The sequence below is a fragment of the Phalangium opilio genome, unplaced genomic scaffold (assembly GCF_054372755.1).
Source record: "Phalangium opilio isolate 3A_F unplaced genomic scaffold, DU_Popi_V2 ptg000042l_1, whole genome shotgun sequence".
Classification (NCBI taxonomy): Eukaryota; Metazoa; Arthropoda; class Arachnida; order Opiliones; family Phalangiidae; genus Phalangium; species Phalangium opilio.
In genome coordinates this window covers 3,643,325-3,657,021 of record NW_028324166.1, presented here as the reverse complement: position 1 = coordinate 3,657,021, position 13,697 = coordinate 3,643,325, and the positions used below count along the sequence as shown (strand labels likewise).

Below are 13,697 nucleotides of genomic sequence, written 5' to 3'. Positions count from 1 at the left end.
TGACCGCGTTACCAGACGTACGATAATTATAGTACAATCCGATAGTTTTAAGAGTTTTTTTCGAAGCGTACGATAATTTTGAACTGTACCTAGAGGCGGTAATGGTTTTACCGCTATTTTGAAGGCGCTTAGAGCGTACGATAATTTTGGTTGAAAATCGATAATTTTTTGGCTTTGGTACGATATATCGTTGATAATTTTTATCTAGCAACGCTTTTCTGACGTTGCTCAATTGCCAAATTTTACCATCTGCTGCTGCAGCTCTTTAAATTGTTGTCAAAGGCTTAAAAATGATTTGACGTTGGTTTTGGTCATATGATTCGTATCAGATTCGCGAAATTTATCGAGGTGGTGTTAGAAAACTTGGATTTTTGATTAAATGATCTGACACTTATTTAATATAATAGACTGTAAGTGTTGGTATTTTATTATTCTAATGTGTAAACGCATTATTTATCAATTAAATTATAAATATAGGCCTTAAAAATTTTGAATCCTTGTCATTCTAACTAACTTATGCTATAGCAAAACCTTAACATGAGTAAATAGTTTCCTATTAATGGCAAAATAATCGCAATTATATGAAAACTAAGCTCACTTAAACCAAATTTTAAACGTCAAGCCCAATTTCTAGGGGAACACTTTAGCAATGTAAATAGTCTGGGTTGTTCCCAGACCCTTCAAATAGCTCTATCATATTTAAATTTAATTTAATTTAATGTTTAGCTTATTAGAAGTGTGATGTTTTCTGCGTTGAAGAAGCTTGTGGGTAATAATGACAATAAAAACCAAGAAGATGGTGTCAATTCAACTCAAGGAAATGGTTCCAATAGCAAATCCAATGTTCGTCCTGGTGTGCAAACCATGGGGCTCAGTTTACAAAGGAAATTTGCTAGAGGAGTGCAATATAACAGTAAATATGATGTCATTTGTGACGTTTTAAAGCAAAACCACCCCTTTTTTCTTTATTGATTTTTCCTACTAATTATGAGGCCTATCTGCATAGTGAAACATCCAGAAAATACCTCAGAATGATCTTAAAATTCAAAGTAATTTGATATTTCATAGATAATTTGAAATTTGCACAAAATTCTCCATGCATGTTACATGTCAAATGACATTTGTTGATAGATTTAATATCAATTGCTTGTGATGTGACAATCATGGTGCTAGATATAGAATGTGTCACAAGAAGGCAGGGTGTTACATGATTGGTCGGAGGTGCTAATTTCCAATTATCTATAAAATCCCAAACTAACAGAAGAATTGATAAAAATCACTTTATTTGCCTTTTCACCCTCCCTTCAAAGGAAAACGCGGGTCACGTGGTTCCCCTACAAGTTAACTTTCCTTATGAACTCCAGTGGGCGGGATTTATAAATGCACTTATAAATCCCGCCCACAAATGCCTTGGCCAAGCCAAAACTGGAGTTTGTAAGGAAAGTCAACTTTTAGGGGAACCACGTGACCCGCGTTTTGCTTTAAAATTAAATTATAGCAATTATGTTTAATATACTCTATATTGAGTGGCATAATACGAAAAATTTTCGTTTTGTTATATTTTTACATTTACGCCATCTATTGATGTGATTTCTAAATAAAATTTCATTTATTGCTCTGTTTAATTTAATTACAGTGAAAATAATTTTGAAAGGGGATAGAAACGTTGGTAAAACTTGTCTATTTCTGAGACTTCAAGGTCAAAAGTTCAAGGAAGAATACATACCTACTGAAGAAATTCAAGTATGTTTAGTAGTTCCTGTAGTATGTTTCCCGATGATAATATCAGTGTTTCTTTGACCTAAAACCATTAAACACAGATGGACTTACTATTATTATAAGGTAAAACCCCCGTTTTTCTAATGGCATCGTCTGCCGATTCCCCTAGCGGGAAAGTCCTGAAACTTTTCGACTGATTGATAATGTTATGGGCCTATGGCTATGGTTTGAGTCGAAAAAGTTTCAATATTGGTCGCTGTGTGGCGCTAGAGGCGCTGCCCTAAAATAACCACACGCCACCCGTATCTCCATTCCAGTACATCTGTGTTTAATGGTCTTATAGCTTTGACTGACGTTTTATTCATTTTGCTATTCTGAATAAAACATGAGACTAAAGGCTCTTTCAGACGATCCAACTTTTTACTGACTCAACTTTTTAATTTCATTTCTCCAGCCAATCAAAATTAATTACAAAAAAAGCCTTTTTCGCGGTAGGGTTATTTCGTAAGTGCCAAGGTAGGTGGCGCTTAAAAAGTTCCATTTGGCGGTAAAAGTTTAGTCGTGTGAATAGGAAGGATTTACTACACTTTTCCCTTCAAAGATTGGGCAAGTTGATCCAACTTCTTGACCCATCGAGCTGAGTCAAAAAGTTGGATCGTCTGAAAGAGCCTTAATTCTGTTAACAGCTAGTCTGTGTATAAATGCGTGGATTGATAATAGGGAAAACTCCTTTAAATATTCGTAGGTAACCAGTATCCACTGGAATTATAAGGCCACAGATGACGTGGTGAAGGTGGAAGTATGGGATGTGGTTGACAAGGGCAAAAAAAGGAAGAAGATTGATGGCCTGAAGCTTGACAATGCTATTAAAGAGGTAATGTTAAAGAAAGTCTCGGCTGTGGTTTAGTTTAAAAAAATGCCACTAGATGTTCCCATAATCGAGGGGCGGAGTTGACTCGCTCTCTAAGCTTAGCAAAGGCTAATTTTAGCTCCGCCCGGCGTCCTCGACATTAACGAGCTCTGATTGGCTCCTGCCTTTGGCGAGGTAAAATTTGCGTGTAGAAGATCACAGTCAGAATGTTAGGGATGCCACAATAAGTGTTGGAACCTGGATAAGTCGGAAATATAGCAAAATTGGGGCGGGGTCTTTGTTAGCTATCAGGGATTTTCAATAGGGACTTGGCAGTACTACGTCATGCCACGTCAGGCTACCTTCCACTAGTGCTAAAAAACATCCCAGGAGTAGGGGCTTATATAGCTTTCATTCTGTTAAAAAAACATACCATAATGGCGCTAGGGGGCGGAGTTTAGCCCGAATTGCCAAGTCCCTATCCGATTAGAAAATTTTGTGCAAAACCCTTATTATAAAGCATAGATCTAAATTAAAGAATTTCTATGGGTGTTTTCAGGCCCTGGATGAAGAGCCCGCTCTTGATGCAGAATTCATTAACGTTTATAAAGGAACTCATGGCGTCATTATGATGCTTGACATAACAAAACAATGGTATTTAGTAATTACCATTCATGGTTGAAATTTTCCACTTTTGGGTCTTTACTAATAAAATTAAATATATGAAAAGGACTTTTGACTATGTGCAAAGAGAGCTTCCAAAAGTGCCACCTGAAATCCCCGTTTTAGTTCTATCGAATCACAGAGATATGGGTCATCATCGCTGTGTAACTGAAGAACAAGTTAATTACTTTATTGAAAGTCTTGAAAGGTATTTACAACAGGTTGTTTAATTTAGACTTTTTTTTAAACTTTTAGTTTAGACTTTTTTTTTAACTTTTAGTTTAAATTTTTTTTTACTTTTAGTTTAGACTTTTTTTAACTTTTAGTTTAGACTTTTTTTTTACTTTTAGTTTAGACTTTTTTTTTAAACTTTTAGTTTAGACTTTTTTTTAAACTTTTAGTTTAGACTTTTTTTTAAACTTTTAGTTTAGACTTTTTTTTTAAACTTTTAGTTTAGACTTTTTTTTTAAACTTTTAGTTTAGACTTTTTTTAACTTTTAGTTTAGACTTTTTTTTAAAACTTTTAGTTTAGACTTTTTTTTAAACTTTTAGTTTAGACTTTTTTTTTAAACTTTTAGTTTAGACTTTTTTTTTACTTTTTAGTTTAGACTTTTTTTTTTAAACTTTTAGTTTAGACTTTTTTTTAACTTTTAGTTTAGACTTTTTTTAAAACTTTTAGTTTAGACTCTTTTTTTTACTTTAATTTAGACTCTTTTTTTTAACTTTTAGTTTAGACTTTTTTTTTAACTTTTTTTTCAGACTCTTTTTTTTTAAACTTTTATTTTGGACTCTTTAACTTTTAATTTAGACTCTTTTTTTAACTTTTAATTTAGACTCTTTTTTTAACTTTTAATTTAGACTCTTCTTTTAAACTTTTAATTTAGACTCTTTTTTTAAACTTTTAATTTAGACTCTTCTTTTAAACTTTTAATTTAGACTCTTTTTTTAAACTTTTAATTTTGACTCTTTTTTTTTAACTTTTAATTTAGACTCTTTTTTTTAAACTTTTAATTTAGACTTTTTTTTAAACTTTTATTTTAGACTTTTTTTAAACTTTTAATGTAGACTTTTTTTTACTTTTAATTTAGACCCTTTTTTAAACTTTTAATTTAGACTCTTTTTTTAAACTATTAATTTAGACCCTTTTTTTAAACTTTTAATTTAGACCCTTTTTTAAACTTTTAATTTAGACTCTTTTTTAAAGGATTAACAGTCTGTAAATTTTAATTAATTAATTTGTTTAATTTTTTTGTCACCATTTTAGGCCACCTGGGGCGGCTCAAATACGATGCGCCGAATCTTCTATGAGAAATGGCTTTGGTTTGAAGTTTTTACACAAGTTTTTCAATTTACCCTTTCTTCAGTTACAGGTAAGTTCCGTGTCTCTACTGAAAGTTGTCCCTGCTGGTGAAAGTGGTCTATACAGTTTTCATGTACTCAAATAGCAGTGTATCATTTTTCTTTTAGAGGGAAACTCTATTGAAGCAGTTAGAAATCAACACTCAAGAAATTAATGCCACTAATGAAGAGCTAAATGTATTAATGGAGATGGAAGACCAGAAATACGACAAGTAGATTATCTTTTTTTATTTATTCCAATTTGTTTCATGTAACAATTGAGTTTGTAGTCATGTTAGCGGTAAAGGGGATGAACCATTTGAAATTTACAATTAACTATTTATTTTCCTCAGTTTCATTGATAATCTCAGTAACAGGCGGCGGCAGGTTGCCGAGTTTCATTCTCCATCAGCCACAGGAAGCGGATTCTCTCCTGAAAGTGCCACTCTATCACCCCACCAAATTACTTCATCTGCAGGTAAGTCTTGCACATAGTACCTGCGGTTTTAGTAACCGCAAAGGAAACCAATTAACATGTTGCGATTGAAGCTAATGCACAATAAAACATAGTTATGCATTATTCTAAACCTCTAAAATTGCCTCGATTAATCGATTAATTTTCCTTAATCTCCTCTTAAACTAAAACTTTTCCTATATTTGTTGCTTTAGTCGCCTCTAAACCATCAGTCGATTAATTTTCCCATGTTATTCGCCTCAAAACGATCAGTCGATCTTTTCCCATGTTATTCGCCTCAAAACGATCAGTCGATCTTTTCCCATGTTATTCGCCTCAAAACGATCAGTCGATCTTTTCCCATGTTATTCGCCTCAAAACGATCAATCCATTAATTTTCCTTAATCTCCTCTTAAACTAAAAATGTTCCTATATTTGTTGCTTTAGTCGCCTCTAAACCATCAGTCGATTAATTTTCCCTTATTATTCGCCTCAAAACGATCAGCCGATTAATTTTCCCTTATTATTCGCCTCAAAACGATCAAACGATTAATTTTCCCATGTTATTCGCCTCAAAACGATCAATCGATTAATTTTCCCTTATTATTAGCCTCAAAACGATCAAACGATTAATTTTCCTATATTACTCGCCTCAAAACGATCAATCGATTAATTTTCCCTTATTATTCGCTTTAAAATGATAAATCGATTAATTTTCCTATATTAGTCGCCTCTAAATCATCAATCAATTATCCTATATTAGTCGTCCCTAACCTTCAATCGACTAATTTTAATCGATCAATAGATTCGAAATGAGTGAACAGTGAAAGTTTCGAGTACTTGCTAACCACTATAACTTGCCGGAAATGGAAATAGATTTTTTTATAACATGGATGTTCTTCTACCCCGCTATTGTAACAGGTCCAAATAAGCCAGCTGGTATGAGTACTAGTAAATCAGCACCGGTGATGTCATTAAATCATAACCAAGAATATAATAAAATATCGCCTAGGAAAGATATTCCGCAATCTTTTCCCAGCAATGAAATCGCCCCAACTGTTGCTGAAAAACAAAAAACCGTTAAAAATACAGACACCTTACCTCCTTTAACAATTACTTCAGATACCACCGTTATGCAAGTTAGTTAACTTTTTAACTTTATCGGCAATATTGCCAAGTAGTCATTATACTGGTTATACTTATTGTAGGGATCAAACGTAAAATCTTCGAGTACAAAAACGGGAAATACGGGAGGTGGTTTTATGAGCCGAATTTTTAATAGAAACAATAATAGTGAGTCTCCAGTCAACGAAGTCGTCTCAAACGGACCCGAAAATGACGTAGCGACATCGAGTCCTAAAAAAGGAGCTCCAGCAGTGACCGATGTTGAGGAATTTGTACCTGAAGATGCCCTAGATGCAAATTTCGATTCGTTCTTAAATGATGCCGTAGAAACAGGCTCAACGTCCAAAAATATGCCAATTGAAACGCTAAGGTAGGATTATTTTAGTTTTTGGGGGTAAAAACATTGAAGACAGTCCCATTATGTGTTTGACCTAAGACCATGGACTGAAATGGAGATACGGGTAGCGCGTGGTTTTTTTAGGACAGCGTCTCTCTAGCGCCACTTAGCGACCAATATTGAAACTTTTTCGACTCAAGCATAACAATGGGTCGAAAAGTTTCGGGACTCTCCCGCTAGGGGTGCTGCTGTCAGGCGATGCCATTAGAAGAACGGGTTTTTTTAGCTTATCATTCCAGTCCAACGGTTCATTTAGGGCAGCGTCTCTAGCGCCACTTAGCGACCAATATTGAAACTTTTTCGTCTCAAGCATAGCAATGGGTCGAAAAGTTTCGGGACTCTCCCGCTAGGGGTGCTGCTGTCAAGCGATGCCAATAGAAGAACGGGGTTTTTTAGCTTATCATTACTGTCCATCTGTGTTTAATGGTCTTAGGTTTGACTTGAAGTTTATTAATTTATTAGAGTTTCGTTTATAGCGACGAAGATGACGACGATGTCCCCAATTTGGGTGAAAGAATCAATCCGTTAGTTACTGGCTTCCAAGATGATTTAGATCCGGAAGACTTCTTCAAAGGCAGCTCGGACTTTGGGAGGTTGAGTGGGCCAGGGGGTTCAAGTGCAATGGTGCTTCCAATCATGGAAGATTCTGAAGAGGAAGAGTTGGAGGAAAATTACAAGCGTGAAATCTCTCAAGGTACGTGCTTGGACCATAGACAGAAGGAAGCAGAGGGAATAGTCGGCTCCCTATTGAACTCTTTTGAAGTTTGAAAGGGAGAGAATGGGGGTTGGTTCTTTTAGGGCAGTGTCTCTCTAGCGCCACTTAGCGACCAATATTGAAACATTTTCGACTCAAGCAAAGCAATGGGTCGAAAAGTTTCGGGACTCTCCCGCTAGGGGCGACAACAGGCGATGCCTTTGGGAGAACGGGTTTTTTAGCTCATCATTACTGTTCTTATAAGAACGGTGGTCGTGGTCTTAGCTTATCATTCTAGTCCATCCATGGTAAGTGGTCTTAGGCGACATCTTCTCTCTCCTTCCTGGAAACGGGGGGAATTGTAATTTAAGCCTTTTTGGACCCCGCTGTCTAGCATACCATTCAGTAGCATACCAGCTAGTATTGATATTGTACAATCGTTTTTTGTTGCTAGATAATTTCATGAAGGAAGACAAAATAGACATGATTGTAAAGGTAATAATTACAATTTTGAATTGAAATGCAGAATTTTTAGTGTTCAACCGTGCTTTGTAAAATAAAATCAGAAGTTCGTAGATATGAGCTTTTGATAATATCTGCGGCTGAGCATGAGTGTTGCGAGTCGCGCAAACCGAACTTACAAATCATTCAATTGCCATTTTAGAAAGATGACGATTACGAAAATGAAATAAGAGCCAGTGACATAAGTCAGTTAGAAGGTGCTATTGGCGCGAATTCTGACGAAGTGGATGAGACTGTCCCTAGTGAAGGGATTGTTTCGCCTTCTAGTGATAGTGGTTGTTCTTCCGCAAACCAGCCAATTAACAGTGTAGAAACTACATTCATCTCTTTAGATAACGAAGATTTTAGTTTCCTCGAAAGTGCTTACTCTTCCAAAGACAATAAAAATAGCAAAGTTAGCAAGGATTCTTCAGTTTTATCAACTTCCTCTCCAACTCATAGTAGCAGTTGTAGCCCATTTTCCGAAGAAATCTCATCTCAGACGATAGAACACGCTAAACCCAGTAAGGGCTCTGGAAGCTCATCCAGAAAAAAGAAATCAAAGGTAACTTAATTTCATGTGTTAACTATTCTTGCGAAAAACATTGGCAGCGTTGTGGGATAGGTCAAAGGGGTAAAAATTCGATTACTGATAAGTCAAGAGATTTGGAAAATAGGGGGATAAGTCGGGGATTAAAAGTTTTGTCCTAAAATGTCAGGGATTTTGTTTGGTATATCAAACCCTGCTTGGAGCAATGCTAAATATGGGCCATGTGTAATTATGAAGTGGGCTCTGGTAAACATCTTTAAATGGTCAGGGATATTGGCAACATTTGGTCAGGGATATTGGCAACATTTGGTCAGGGATATTGGCAACATTTGGTCATGGATATTGGCAACATTTGGTCAGGGATATTGGCAACATTTGGTCAGGGATATTGGCAACATTTGGTCGGGGATATTGACAACATTTGGTCGGGGATATTGGCAACATTTGGTCGGGGATATTGGCAACATTTGGTCGGGGATATTGGCAACATTTAGTCGGGGATATTGGCAACATTTGGTCGGGGATATTGGCAACATTTGGTCGGGGATATTGGCAACATTTGGTCAGGGATATTGGCAACATTTGGTCAGGGATATTGGCAACATTTGGTCAGGGATATTGGCAATATTTGGCCAGGGATAAGCTGGAAAAGTCAGGGATTTTCAATATTTTCGCAAAACCCTAAGTACGATACAATATATTTTATTAGGATGAGGAGAAAAGTAAGCGACGTTCCAAACACAACAACAGTGACGAAGATTCCACCACCAAAGACTCTTCGAGCAAAAAATCCGAAAAATCCAAGCATAGTAGTAAAAAAACAAAGAAATCTAGCAGTAACAAAAAAACTGTCTCGAATTTTGATAATGACGGCTTTGATTCCAAAGCCTTACAGTCGGAAAATGAACGCTTGGAAGCTTTTCTCGCTTCCGCGGATGACGATGTCCCCCAAAATTCAAATAATAAAGTTCTTTAAATGTTAAAAGGAAAGTCAACGTAAGTGAACAACAAGATTTATGCTGTAAATTTCAGTCTTATCCCCCCTGCCCTTATTATAACTTAAGTTGGCAAATTTTAACCCTTGGTAGTGCCTTTTAATTTAGTTTTAAATGTCATTTAGTTAATTAACTTATATATTCATTGGTTTCTTTTGCAAATAAAAAATTTTATTACAAAATTAAACATTTCTTGGGGTTTTTGTGGTAAAAGTGTTTTACCAGGAAAGCGGGTACTTTGGTAAGCTCGCGACACTGGCGCCATCTTGAACTCGTAAAAGTAAGTCTCACAAATGACACAGCTGTGGTTTAGTTTAAACAATTTCCACTAGATGCTCCCATAGTCGAGGGGTGGAGTTGAGTTGACAGGCACGCTAAGCTTAGCAAAGGTTAGTTTTAGCTACGCCCTCGACATTAACGAGTTCTGATTGGTTCCTGCCTTTGCCAAGGTAAAATTGATGCTTCAAAGATTTGCCACGGCGCCACAGGAGCTACTTTAAAAGGATTTGATACATGTTTGGTTTTTTTTTAAACTTTTGAACACCATTTACAAGATGGCCGTTTATTAGAAGTCTTTGTTAGTGAGCACATACTAAGTAATTTTCGACTAATAATAAAGCAATATGGGCTGATTAATCGCTCAGAACTTGAACTTAAAAGATCAACAAATTGTGTAATAAGGGCTTTATTAATAATTTTAACTATTTTACAGAAAGGTTTGTATAAAAATATTTATTTTTCGGAGGCTTGTGTTAATTAAAACGCAGCTTTAAGGCGTTGATTTTCTTCCCTTAACCTGTAAAGTTCATCTTCTAAATTTTGATGACCTTCACATTGTTGACGTAGTTCTCGGATTTCCTCCTATAGTTTTCAAAACAGAAAGCTCAAAATTAATATTTACGCTTTTAAAGTCTCATAGTTGGGCATTGTGAGCTTCAAATGCCAATTGCGGGCCCAATATAAAACTATACCTTGAGATCAACAAAATGCTTCATTATTTGCGTGAAGAGATACATCTGATTCGAGTGCATTTCTGATTTAGCTTCCTTGATTGATGCAGTTACATGAGAGATGACAATTTGTAAATCATCCTAAAGATAATACTAGCAGTTTAGAATATGTTTACTTGCGCAGGATTTCTATTTAGTACTGTTCTAATAATTGGGCACAAATGACAAGGATCCAGTACTATAGAGAAACCCCGAATTTAAACCTGAGGGACTAGCAAGAGAGAAAATAATACCATTTATGTCTAAAGGGCTGGGCATCAAAGATGCTCCAATTTTGCCTTCAAGTAATTCTTTGCCAACCCACATAAAGCAAAGCTCGGGTCCAGTGGATCCCCTATAAGATGACCTTCCTTGTGAACTCCGGATTTAGCTTGGCGAAGGCTAGTGGGCGGGGTTTCTAAGTGCACTTATAAATCCCGCCCACAAATGCCTCCTGCCTTCGCCAAGCCAAAACTGGAGCTAGTAAGGAAAGTCACCTTGTAGGGGATCCACGTGACCCGTGCTTTGCTTTAAAGGTGCTGTCCTTTTTTACGGACCCGCTATGCTAAGCTCTAAGAGCAAGATCATCACTTGTCCCTTGGCCCCTTTAAATTTTTCCGCATATATGAGAGGTTTTTATTTCCCTAGCTTGCTAGCCCCTTGAACAAGTAAGTGATATAAACCTTCAGTAACGAATTGGAGTCTTTACATTCAACATTTACAGTTGGTTGTTTCGCCAAATGATCACCTCTTTCTTCTTGAAACGCGCCATTTGTTACTGTAAAAGGGAATTGTAATCTTGCGACCATTTAGCATGATAACCATTGCATGGAATGGGCTATAGTTTCTGCATACCCAAATAATTCAGCAAGTCCTCTACTGGATTAGTTGTAATTTGCTCTTTTTCAACTTCCATAGGAACGGGACTTGTATCAGTCTCGGAATATGGGGATTGTGGGATTACAGTTTCCTTGGAATTTATGACAATTGGAAAATCGCAATAGGTTTGGGATGAACTTGAATTGATAGACGTTGAACATTCTGACGCTAAAAAATTGTTTCAAACTCAAAATTTGGCACAAAAACCTAACCTGACCTAACAAAACCCAACATGGGTTGTCGATTTGCAGACATATCTCTGAAAACTGCTACAGAAGTTCAATATTACATTTTGTTTGCCAAGACTTGTCGTGTCTTTCCGATTCCTTATCCATAGATGATTTTCGCGGTTCGTTCATAGCTTTGGCTTTATTTTTTTCCACAATCAAAGTATTTGGCTATAATAGGAAGGTATAATTGTATTGTAATTATTGGGCCAAATTTTTCCTAATAGAGTTATACTTTGGTGACTGCAACGTTTTCGCATTTGCTTATGGCAAGGTATTTTACAGGGCCATTTTGAGCGTGAAACGATTCGCACGGTGCTGTGCTAGTAATGTTGTATCTTTGTATATCTCCTTTACTTCCACCAACAATTATATTGGTTCCATCGTGTAAAATATCAACAGCCCATAAAGGTTGGTTGCACGTGTAGACGCGAGCTTGTCTACAATTACAATTTAATAATGTATTTATGAATTGTGGGGTTATGTTAGTCGCTTGTTGGGGGTTAAAATGTTTTTAAAGCAAAAGTAGGTTACTGTGGTGCCCCTCAAATGCTGGCTAATCTTCTACACACCAAATTTAGGGTTGCCAAAGACAAGAACCAATCAGAACTCGTTAATGTCGAGGGTGGAGCTAAAAGAAGCCTTTGCTAAGCTTAGAAGGCCAGTCAACTCCACCCCCGACTATGGGAGCATCTAGTGGCATTTATTTAAACTAAACCACAGTTCATACTTGCTTTAAAGCAAAGCACGGGTCACGTGGTTCCTCTACAAGTTGACTGACTTTTTTTTTCCTGAACTCCAGGTTTAGCTTGGTGAAAGCTAGTGGGCGTGAATTATAAGTGGACTTATAAATCCCGCCCACAAATGCCTCCTGCCTTCGCCAAGCCAAAACTGGAGTTAGTAAGGTCACCTTCTAGTGGAACCAAGTGACCCGCGCTTTCCTTCAACCGACCATGGTGAAGTTAAGAAGAACTAAAAGCGAGATTAGTCAGCATTGAGGATTTGCCATGGAATACACAAGCAATTTGTGGAACCCTGTGGAACCCTTAATTTCACATGCATTTCAACTCAAAATATCGCCAATGTACTAAATATAATTACTTTTTGGCCCGAAAATCGACTACAAAAATTTTCTTATCCATTCCTACACTGACAGCAGTCGATATATTTGGTAGAATAAACTTGACAGCCATAGCCGGAGCTTGATGACAATTTTCCAAACCGTATAATAGTTTATTGGCATTGACGTCCCAGAGATTAATTCCACCATCATCAGAAACTGAGACTAATTTTCCTTTTTTAAAGTCTAAACTTCGTATGTGCTAAAAGAATCAATTGGTATTTTTAACTACTTTTATCATAAAGCTGAATAATGTCTTATTACATCTGTGCTTTCACCAATCAATGGTCCAGTAGCTACATGACTTTTAACATTATAGAGATATATCTGGCCATTTAACGTTCCAAATGCCAGGTGATTATTAGAACCAAATACTAAACTAGTAATTTCGCTGTCTTTACTCTGAAATTACGCGTAATTTTTTTTTTAAATCTCTCGATTGATAAAATGTTTTTGGCTCCAAATGCTTACGCAAAATGTCTTTTCTATTCTACATTGCTGAGTGTCCCAATACAGAACTTCCCCACCCGAGGTTCCTATCGCTAAATATCTCAAATTGACATTGTCATAACTGGCGCATGATACTTTGACCCCAATATTAACTTTAGAGTTAACAACACTCTGTCTTTTAAACTCGCTGAAAATAATGTTTGAACTGCTTGACGGAAGACTAGCCAAGTTACAGCTTAGCTTATTTATTAAGGAATTTATTTAGAAATTATTATTATATTATAAATTGCGCAATAATAAAAAGGATATCATCTAATGACCAAGAAACGCTGTTAAAACCTGATGATTCAACTGGCGGTAAAAACTCGTGGAGTAATGTAAAGCTTGAGAAGTCCCAAATTTTCACAGATTCACCGCAAGACACGAATTTATTTTCAGCAAAACTCATTCTTAAAACTATCAATTAAAACCACCTTTCAAAAATAATACCAAAATACGGGTAACTGTCACGAAAATGAGTCAACACTGTCTCAAAATAAAAACAGTTTCCGCGCCAAAATGAACATTTTTTTTAACAAATTTGGAGTTTAGTTCAGTTCAAAGGGGTTTTCTTGTGAGCTGAAATGCTCCATAAACTTGACTCCATTCGATGGCATTTAAATTGGCAGCAAAATAACTACAGTGTTTTTATCTAAATCCATGATAATTATCTTAGTTATTTCACTGTTTTCTTTCCAAGCTTTTGT

General features: G+C 36.2%; 2 protein-coding genes across 2 annotated transcripts; one reads left to right on the top strand and one right to left on the bottom strand.

Annotated features, from left to right (window-relative positions):
• Nucleotides 1-33: 33 nt before the first annotated feature.
• LOC149678439 (rab-like protein 6) lies at nucleotides 34-9,473 on the top strand. Its single transcript, XM_089836392.1, has 15 exons — nucleotides 34-410; nucleotides 727-913; nucleotides 1,637-1,743; nucleotides 2,465-2,593; nucleotides 3,129-3,223; nucleotides 3,300-3,440; nucleotides 4,497-4,602; nucleotides 4,700-4,803; nucleotides 4,924-5,048; nucleotides 5,946-6,163; nucleotides 6,233-6,519; nucleotides 7,023-7,240; nucleotides 7,695-7,735; nucleotides 7,905-8,306; nucleotides 9,001-9,473. Exons 2-15 carry the CDS (start codon nucleotides 742-744, stop codon nucleotides 9,265-9,267), a joined length of 2,412 nt encoding a protein of 803 aa, XP_089692518.1. The 5' UTR covers nucleotides 34-410; nucleotides 727-741; the 3' UTR covers nucleotides 9,268-9,473.
• Nucleotides 9,474-9,955: 482 nt separating this feature from the next.
• On the bottom strand, nucleotides 9,956-13,610 carry Grip71 (WD repeat-containing protein Grip71). Its single transcript, XM_089836393.1, has 10 exons — nucleotides 13,261-13,610; nucleotides 12,973-13,187; nucleotides 12,766-12,903; nucleotides 12,483-12,703; nucleotides 11,617-11,821; nucleotides 11,444-11,552; nucleotides 11,131-11,322; nucleotides 10,959-11,053; nucleotides 10,258-10,377; nucleotides 9,956-10,147 (listed from the first exon to the last, which is right to left on the bottom strand). The coding sequence occupies exons 1-10, from the start codon at nucleotides 13,397-13,399 to the stop codon at nucleotides 10,043-10,045; spliced, it is 1,539 nt and encodes a 512-aa protein (XP_089692519.1). The 5' UTR covers nucleotides 13,400-13,610; the 3' UTR covers nucleotides 9,956-10,042.
• Between the last annotated feature and the right edge of the window lie 87 nt (nucleotides 13,611-13,697).

What these genes read in the sequence shown, in the direction of transcription:
- LOC149678439 (XM_089836392.1), top strand. Translation starts at nt 742, where the DNA reads ATGTTTTCTGCGTTGAAGAAGCTTGTGGGTAATAATGACAATAAAAAC. An exon ending in CCAAATTACTTCATCTGCAG is followed by an intron (nt 5,049 to 5,945) that starts GTAAGTCTTGCA and finishes CTATTGTAACAG; the next exon opens with GTCCAAATAAGCCAGCTGGT. An exon ending in CAGATACCACCGTTATGCAA is followed by an intron (nt 6,164 to 6,232) that starts GTTAGTTAACTT and finishes TACTTATTGTAG; the next exon opens with GGATCAAACGTAAAATCTTC.
- Grip71 (XM_089836393.1), bottom strand. Translation starts at nt 13,399, where the DNA reads ATGAGTTTTGCTGAAAATAAATTCGTGTCTTGCGGTGAATCTGTGAAA. An exon ending in GTCGATTTTCGGGCCAAAAA is followed by an intron (nt 11,822 to 12,482) that starts GTAATTATATTT and finishes TTGTAATTGTAG; the next exon opens with ACAAGCTCGCGTCTACACGT. An exon ending in GGACTTGCTGAATTATTTGG is followed by an intron (nt 11,054 to 11,130) that starts GTATGCAGAAAC and finishes TCCCTTTTACAG; the next exon opens with TAACAAATGGCGCGTTTCAA.